Genomic DNA, 9,544 nt, shown 5'->3' on the forward strand with positions numbered 1-9,544 from the left:
TGTTCATTATGTTTACAACACCTGTTTAAAGGGAAAGTATACCATATGTTGACCTGGTCCTCAATGAGGATAGAAGGCTGCAGTGCCAAGCCCAAGCATCTCACACCTACTTGGAGGCAAATCATCGAAAGATTACCAAAAAATCCACCGCCAAGAATACAGCATGCAAGTTCAGGCAAGGATTTTTATCCTCATATACATTCTTCTTAGAAAGTTTACATAAATCTTAAGCTTAAGAGCATACATAAGCAGTAATACAGCTAAACAGTAGGTTTCATACTGCAGTAATAAAGGGTTACTCACCTTTTAGTGCAATTACTTTAGAGGCTGGATTCATGATGGCACTTTCAGCAGAAATTGGACGTCTGATGGGTGTTGTCGGATCACTCATGTCAATTATCACTACTTGTGCCTGCTCTCCCACTTTCTCCCTGATGCAGATGAACTTGTCAGATTCCATTGTTAAGGTACTGAATCCAATGTTTGCTGGGTTAATGCCCAAATTTTGGAGCTAGAAAGACAGAAGAGAGTGCTTTTTTATCCTTCGCACCTTGAAGGTCTAACTCAAGCCTCTATGTCTAAAGTCTCCTCCAGAAGGAAATGCAAGACTGGCATATTTCTCTGACAAAAGTGTGTATTATGGAACTATGATTTGTCTTCTGATTCTTTTTGTTCCATAGGTAAAGAACTACACAATTCTCAGTATTCAAGTCCTAAAGACATTCCAAAGTTGTGTTATTGATGTAAACTAAAAGGAGTTTTAACTTAAGCATTTATTGCTTAACCTGGTTCTAGTATGTGACAGGCTGTATACTATCAGTAGCATTACTATTCCAGATTCAGCAAGGCTGGTAAATTTGATATTAAAAACTTATTAAGTGGCAGGACTACAATGTACAGCATCAGTGGGTCTTATGGAAAGAGCCAACTAAATTACCCTTACGCAACCCACTCCTAGCAACATTATGGAATGAAGCCTACATAGCAGGTCTCAAATAGCCTCTTTTTACAAGTGAACTTGTTCATCTTGCTTCTTAGAGTCTAATTCTTAAGAAAGATGTGTTAAAGTAACCAATCATTCCATCTCTCCTTGCCCAAGATGTCATGCCATTTGGCTCAACAACAAAGGCAGGGATTTCAATGCAGGCCCCCTCCAGCCTAATGTCCAACTCTCAAAACATGACTTGTGCTCAATGATATGACAGTAGGTACAAATCAGTTACTCTTAATGTAGCTTAAAGTCATTTTGTGCCACTGAATAGACTGCCCTAGAATATGGCTATTTCTCATTTTCATCTTTTCGTGTTAACTTTGTTTCCATTCACTTCTAATTTCAGGTTAAGAGGAGGAGGTGGCAGTGAATGAGTATCACTGTTTCAACTGATCTGCAGTAAATCAGATTTACCTACGCAGCACACCCCAGCTTGGTATGTATGCAAGCTGCATTTTATATAACAGTAACTGTGACAAGCCTGAGCACCTGCTTTATGCCCCAGAGCAATGTTTTTCAAGCAAAGGAACTGTATCAGCTTCACTGACACTTCCTAAGGGATTAACCTATATGGCTTTTCAGTGCACTGCAAGTGAAAAATTACTGCCCTCAAGGAGACAGGATAGAAACTACCCCCAGCATCACTGAGACATTAGACTCCTTTGATACATACCACCACGACCTTCATACAATAGACTAAGCTCCTTGGGCAACAAGTCCCATGATGGTGTCACAAACACTGTTTTAGTGTGTTTTGATCTTGCTGATCATGGCTTGTTACAATTTCTATAAAGTTACTCACTAAATCATAAATTGGGCATGTACCAGAGATACCTAGAAGTGTGGTATGTCAGGACTGTGCCCAAGAATGCCTCAGAATTGTTTGTTTTCTGTTCAGCTTACTACTGAAAGCTATTCAGCTCACTAACTGCTAATCTCAACATACTCAAGTTTCAGTAATGCAATACAAGCCAAATGTACGCATGTATAAAAAGACATTTATTCCCTCCCACAAGTGTGTCTCAGCAAAATTGAGACCCTTTCAGCTAACACCTCACTTTATAGGTAAATACTTCAATACACACTAGTAAACTTCAGTAGGTGCCATTCATTCCAAAAGAGAATCAAAGTTTAGGCACAAGAACATCAGAAGCTGCTTGCAACTAGAGCTTTGAAAACAAGTCCACTGGGCATGCAGGCTTCTGTGTCAGTAAGGAAAGAGATTTCTGTATCAAGACAACTCATGTACTTCTCATGCATAATGCAGAAAGTTTCAGTACCCAATAAACATGCAAGTTGCAGCTCCATCGACTCCTGTGACCTTGAACAGCAGAGGAATAAATGATGGGCTCTTAATTCCACTATTCTTGGTCACATGCTCTAGACCAGACAATGTCCACCTATTGTGACAAATTACATGTTCATGTAGTAGACACTTGAGGACTTTAATGTTGAGCATGATCTGAGTTCATCTACCAATAGAGTATAGTCCATTCTAAAAGACTGATTAAGTGCCTCTCACAAGAGTGGTCAAGAGATTTAACTGCATAGCCAAGTTCCTAACTTGATTTAATTAATCCAAATTCAGATATACTTCCAGAGTACTGAAGTAGAACCACAGCCTCTTCAAGGTCTCTTCTCAATTACTGTGCTTCAGCTGGACCTACTCTTCAAGAGACAGCCCCTGGCCACTCATTCTGCATGGTGAGAATCTTGAGGCATTTGTCTACTTAAGTTCAGCTTTAAGCCCAAGCTGACTCACTCCAAAATCTCGTCCATATTGAAGAATAACACTTTGGGTATCTTCACTAAGATAAGTAATATTTTGCATCAAGTTCTGGTATTAAGATTTCCCGTTTTAACAGTTATAAAATCTAGCAAAGCTTTCAGAAAATGTAATGTTAAATTATGCATGAGTATCACTGCCATCTTTATTATGAGGGAAGTCAGTCACACCTTTTAAAGGCAAAGTATCAGTACTTGCTAAAGGATGGTCACGTGAATACTGCAAGCCTCAGTGAATGATGACACTTCACATTTTAGTGGTCTGAAAACACTGAAGACTGTTCCTGCCATCAGGGGAATGGTAAGTATCCTCATCAGATCATATGTGCTCCTCTACTATGGAAGCAGTTTAAGAGGCATATTCCCTATGACTATACATAACAACATGAGCAGAATCCCTTTACCACCAACTAAAGGGACATTACCCAGCATTGCTTCTACCCTGGATGGGACAAACCTGCCAAGACAATCTGGACTATGTTGTTCTAAAGCACCTTCACCCCCTCCTCAAGCAGAGAATTAAGAAAACTTTATTACAGGAGGTAGCAAGCATTTAGCTATACATCTTAAAAGGCCTCAGGTGAAGGTGCTACAGGTCTTTACTGAAGTTTGTATATATTAAATAGAGATTTTGCAGTTGATTTTCATAAAGGAGTGAACATGAGGCCTCTCAATTGCTACTGAATTTTCATTTTTTATTATGCTGCTCAGATAAGCAGTACTCTCCAACTAAGGTTGCCTTCTTCTGAAGAGAAGGGTTCAATATTAGTCATTCCAGAGACATTTACTGTTTACTAGTCCTTCCATGATTTTACACCACACTTTACTTTTGGGTAATCCAGTTAAACCCTATCAAGCACCCCCATGTTGGTTACTGTTAAGCCTCACTGTAGAGGAAAGGCTAACATTCTGTTCTACACATAACAGCCTAATGCCTCTCCTACCCTTTCATGCCCTAATGCCCATTATCTACATGTACAGTGTAGAACTATCTTCACTATCAGGCGGAATAAAACAGATAACAGATTTTTGCTTTATAGATATCTAGTATTACTGCAGGCTGGATTAGACACCAAACTTACTTTTAAGCATCTTACAGATACTGAAAACTTACTGACATGGTAAAGATTAGCCCAAGATTCTCAACCTGAACAAAGACACACAGGTCCTACACTTAGGATGAAATACATCAATCTGAGATTTAGTCTTTCTAAATTTCCCATTCTACTTTACCAACACAGTACCATTTGCTAAGAAATAGCGTTGAGATGCTTTTACACAAGAGTTCTACTAAATATTGGGCTTTCTAATGCCCAGAAACTCCCTTTCTGTGGAGTGCAGTGATCCAGACTGAGCCAGCACAGACCAACTCAGACACTGACACTACCAGTCTTCAAACTAAGTCCATTTCTCTAATGGGAAATCCTTAAGCCTAACTTACTGTCTGTTCAATACTGACACTCCAACACTTGGGACCTACCACCAGTTAAATGCTGGAGTCAGAAGAACTCTGAATTAACAGGTTCCTTAAATACCCCATTTCAGCTTTACACCACACAGCTCTAGTGGAAATGCTTTTTAGGGGTGATCAGCTATTGTTTTTTGAGCCCCTTAGAAAAGAATAAGGCTTGGACAGAGGCTATAAGTATCCAAATATTAAAAACTGCCTGCTGAAAGCTCTGTAAGCACATACCATAATACAAGCATAATACAAACCAAGAACGCAGTAATACAGTTTCTCAGAACTCTTTTACTCATGTGACTATATAAAGTTATAATCATGCTCAATAAGGATCTGCATAGAGTTGTTGGACATGCCCCCCAGTTGCCCACCCTCACCTCACCTCCTGCTATAGTTCCCATCTTGACAGGCAAGGGACATTGAGGAACTATACAAGAGCTGAAACATTCAAGACCACCAGCTCACAGGTTTTAGCTGCAGTTGCAATTAAGCTTTCATCTTAAACAAGAGTTACTCCCTACACAAAAGTCTGTTCTTGTGTGTCTGTGATGAGGATTGGATCATCTATTGAATGAGTCTCCCTACCACATGTAGGGCACTTTTCAATCCGGTATGGTCTCTTCAACACTAAATAGCTGAATCAAGTCATGATATTTAGCCCTACCTTTTGAATGCAAGTCCAAAAAGTCATTTACAGCTTGCAAATATCCTGAGTGCTTTTAAGTTCACATGTCTAGCCAAAGCAAACTCATGGAAGTCATTACGCTCCAGCTCAGTCATGCCTATTGCACAACAGATAGTAATTCTTAACAAGACATCTCAGACTGTCCAAATAGAAAGTGGTTTTGGCCAGAAAATGACAGAAGCACATTTACATCCTTTATGCTTAAAACCAAGGTACCTTCCTTCTCAGTGCTGCACCAAGATGCATAAAACTTATGCACCAAGAGCATGTCATGCACACAGATTTTTTTCACATTAGTTGGCTGTGCTCAAGAGCCTGTATTAGTTATTCAACAGAAAGCAGAACCCTGTCTACAGATCCATGTGTCTATCCATCTAAGGAATGAAGCCCCCAACCCAGGAACCTGAGACTTTGTATAAGCAACAGCCTTCTCTGCAGGCAAGCACAGATTTTTGCTGGTGAAAACTGAAAAAAGCTCAAAAGGGGACAAAGACAAGTTTTTAAGAGCAAACCAATGACTAAGGAAAAGTTTAATTTTAGATCAAGAACACTTTGTACACTGAATTCCAGTAGTACTGCTTCCAGTCTATGTACCAGTATATTTAGTCTTTTACAGCATTTCCATTGTAAGCTACGATCCCCTTGGAAGAGTTCAGTCTGGTAAATAATTTATAATTCACTGCTCCAACAGAAGCACTGGAGTTAAGCACCTGATTAAATCACAGTAGCTTAAGTAGTACATACTAGTAGTTTGCTATAGCAGAGCTGGCATAGTTTGTACTGCTGCTGCAGCTGGTCAGCCATCAGACAGATGAAAACAAAGTCCTTATCTTATTCCGCTCCCTTGCTATGGGACTTAGCTATGACATCCTCTGTGGGAAGAATGAGCAAGATGCAAGTTATTTATGAATTTGTGCAGACTCATAGCTACAGAGTTCACATCGAAAAACAACTGTTCAATTGCATTAAAAAGAACTAAACAAACAGTAAGACTTGAGTTCATTCTCAGCTTGACGACTACATCAAGACCTGGATATCCTTCTTTTACTGCAGCTACTCTCCATCTTTCAGCTCACATGCTCACACAGGACTTGAACGTACAAGCTATAACAACTTCAAATTTAACATGCACTGTGACTGGCAGTCACTCCTCCTGCACAGGTTTAGAGCTACAGTTCAGTCAGAAGGATGATCAACATACAGCAAAACGAGCTTCACAAGGAATGTAAACAGTCTGCTGATCTCTAGTACTCCTCCAATTTTACGTGGACCAAGATCACTGTTTCACTTCACACTATCATTTATCCACTTCCAGCTAGAGAGAGTGGGAGAGAAGAGTTCAGTATTTAGCACTGTAACTTATGTTTAGTTTCTCTGGAGAGCACTTTCTGCATGCTTCAGTTGTTCTTTTAGTAAAGTACAGACTCTTCCCAAGATAGTTGTATGAACTTAAGTGAAATAATGTTTCATCAACAACAGGCTGAATTTGGAATTGAGTAATTATATAGCACTAACAGCTATTCTAACTACTTAAAGCAATATAAGGTATAAACAGTACAAAGATTGACTTAAGGTACAGAAAGATTTAATGTAGGATCACTGAAACACAGCACAATTGTAAGGAATTGTAACTTTTGGATTTAACATCATAAAGCAGTGTACCAGATCTGTTACACTAATTTTAAATATGGCAATTTAACTGTAGCCAAGGCAATTTCTTGGAAGTAATGGGACGGGGAGGGGATTAAGCTGATAAAGCTGAATATGGGTGATAGTGAAGCCTTATGAAGAGGAGCGAAGGCCTAATCTTCTCATGAATTCCCTACCCGTCAAGAATAAGCAGCACATATCATTTATTCATGACTCTAGATGTTTACAACACATAATATTGTTAGAGCTGATAAAACTGTACTGCAGATATGCAGCTAGAGCAAACACTACTAGTTCCCACATTCCAATTTCCCTCCCCATTTATCCCACCATGTAGAGACAACTGCAGAAGCAGTGAGGAGGCTGACTGCATTCCTACTCCCAGCTACCACTAATCTCAGTTTCTCTTTAGTAGAGTCCTGCTTTGGAGCTACTGCACTCAAATTGGAGGGAGAAGCAGGAAAGAGTGAATCCTGAAGAAGAGTTTGGTCCTACATGTTAGTGGCAGGGGTCCCAAGCTTTTTCCTGCTCCTCTATGCAGCCTCCATGCTGGGGAAAAGTCCCTCAAGCACAAGTTTAGTGCTTTCAATAAGATCAAATTATTTAAGGGTAAAAGCAGGTGGTAGCAAAAAATAGAATATGACTTCAGTACAAATCCCTTGAGAAGTTGCTAGCCCCCTACCCAAACGAGAAGTACTACAATTCTAATATGGGCAGCATTACAAGACACACAACACTAGCCATCACAGAAACAGTCATTTAATATGCAAAGCAGCACATTACATCTATGACACATTAAGTGTTATGTTCTCTCATCATTATTGTATAGATCAAATACAATCAGCAGGATTGGTTATGTTTGCTAGTTTTAAATTGTAAGAACTATACGCTTCTTTCTAAGTAGAATATGACATCAAAAACACTTTGATCCCAAGCTTCTTACTCAGAGAGCTGTACTGTAGCTCTTAGTAATTCATTTCAGGTTACTACAATCACTGCTATACTGGACATCGGAGGGGGGTGAGGAGAGAAGTGACAGAATAATTCTTCTTCGCTATGTTAAACTCAACGCACGACAACAGAGAAGACAGGTGTAGCTGCTCCCTTAGGCACAGAGATTAGATATTTCTGGAGTTTGCCAGCCCTATTACTGTTTTTCTGGCTAGGGCTCCTTCTGGAATGACCAAGACAGTTCTTCCAGTCAAGCAGAAAAAACTTCCCAAAATGAGCTGGAAGCGGCAATAACCACTTCCCAAGCTGAAATGCTTGAAGTGGCACACAGTCCACACTGATGGATGATACCCTGTTCATATTTTGAAATGGATGCCTGATTTGACAGAAAGGGGCAGTACAGAGACAGAAGGATGACTTGCCAAGTCCACTTCCTGTTCTCTCATTCATTTAGCAAATTCCTTTAATTCCTGCCTTAAACTGCATGTTCAGAGACCGCTGTTCTCTCACTCCATTTACAACCCTCCCTCACCACCAGTTCACAAGGAAACAGATAAACCGGTTTGTCTGTGCTGCATCCATTAGTCATGGACCTTTTCCAACGCTGGCATTAGAGTTCCCACAGGCTATTAAGAACAGAACTATGTCATTTTTAGGGAGTTGTTGGGTTTTGGTTTTTTTTTTTTAATATTGTTATGTTTGGAAGGAGGGACAGAGGCTGTGCAGCTTCCAAGTCCAAATGGTTTCTTGCACCTCATCTCACCAATTTCCACCCAGTTCGCAGCTGCACAGCAAGAGGTTCCCAGGAGCCTCCGCGATCCGGAGGCTGATGGTCGTTTAGGTAAAAGAGAAAAACCTCGATCCCTCTGCAAGATTAAGGCACACCTTAAGCTGAGGCGGGGGAGCCCCCGCGGTCCCCGGGGCGAGCAGCCCGGCCCCGGCCCCGGCCCGGCGCCTCCCCCTCCCCGGAGCGGGAGGTCCCTCGGGCGGCGAGTGACTCTGCACAAATCGCGGCCGCTCCGCACGCCGCGGAGAGGCAGCCCGGGGGATGGACGGACGGACGGACAGAGGCGGCAGCCCGGAGCGGGCTCGGCCCTGCGCGCTTTCCCGCAGCGCCCTGCGGGACGGCGGCGAGGGAAGGCGGGGGTCCCCCCGCCACAGCGGCCGCAGGAGGCGCCCCGCGGCCTGGCCTGCCCCCCCCCCCAGCCCCGGCTAGGCCGCGGCCCCCCTCTCTGAGGGAGAGGGTGAGGCAGAGGAGGGGGAGCCTCGTCCCTGCGCCTCCACCGCCCCCGCTCCGCTCACCTGGAAATGCTCCTGGAAGCGAATGGGCAGTATCTGGGCCATGGCTGGGGGCGAGCTGCCCGGGGCAGGGGCGCGGGGCAGGGGCCGGCGGTGGCAGCAGGGCAGGCGCCGCTGCACCCCACACGGCTGCGGGGAGGAGGGGAGGGGGAGGCGGCGCAGGCGCAGTGCCCTCCCCGGGACGGCGCCCCGGCGGGCTCGCCTCCCTTTTCTGCTCGGCTCGGGGCCGCTCACTCCGGCGGCGGGATCACTCCGCACCTCACCAGCCTGCCAGGGTCTCCTCAAATAGTCCCTCCCCGCGGCGCTTCTTCCCCCGCCCCACCGCCACCCCCCCTTGCCCGCCCTCACCCCCCCGCCGCCTTCCTCTCCCCCGCCGCCCCCGCTCCCGCAGAGTGGCAGGGTGGGGAGGGGGCTCCGAAGGGACGGGGCGCTCCCCCCGCTCCGGCTGCGGCCAGCGGAGAGGGGTGGGAGGGGTGCTCGGCACCCGGGTATCCTTCCGCTGCTGCCACACGCACTCACGTGACCCGACCCCCGCCCCGGCTCCCCAGGGCGGGCGGCTGCCGCGGCCCCTCACGGCCCTGCCGCGCCGTCCGCCTCGCACCGACCCCCGAGGGCTCCTCCCCAGCCCCGCGGGTCCCATCTTCCCCACAGCTGGGGCGGAGGTGCCGGGGGGGATGCTCCCCTCAGGGCTCCGGGGCCCCCGCCACGGGCGAGGAGAAAG

The 9,544-nt window shown here is 44.6% G+C and overlaps 1 protein-coding gene across 2 annotated transcripts in view; it reads right to left on the reverse strand.

The window, feature by feature from the left end:
- Nucleotides 1–8,868, reverse strand: part of CLTCL1 (clathrin heavy chain like 1) — a 36,096-nt gene extending 27,228 nt beyond the window's left edge. For both annotated transcript variants that reach the window (XM_075719364.1, XM_075719365.1), the window contains exons 1-2: nucleotides 8,827–8,868; nucleotides 304–511 (exon numbers count right to left, since the gene is read on the reverse strand). In XM_075719364.1, coding sequence (XP_075575479.1) covers nucleotides 304–511; nucleotides 8,827–8,868 — 250 coding nt within the window. The remainder of the gene's footprint in view (nucleotides 1–303; nucleotides 512–8,826) is intronic.
- Nucleotides 8,869–9,544: the final 676 nt, after the last annotated feature.

This window comes from Pelecanus crispus, chromosome 11, assembly GCF_030463565.1.
Source record: "Pelecanus crispus isolate bPelCri1 chromosome 11, bPelCri1.pri, whole genome shotgun sequence".
NCBI classification, from domain to species: domain Eukaryota; kingdom Metazoa; phylum Chordata; class Aves; order Pelecaniformes; family Pelecanidae; genus Pelecanus; species Pelecanus crispus.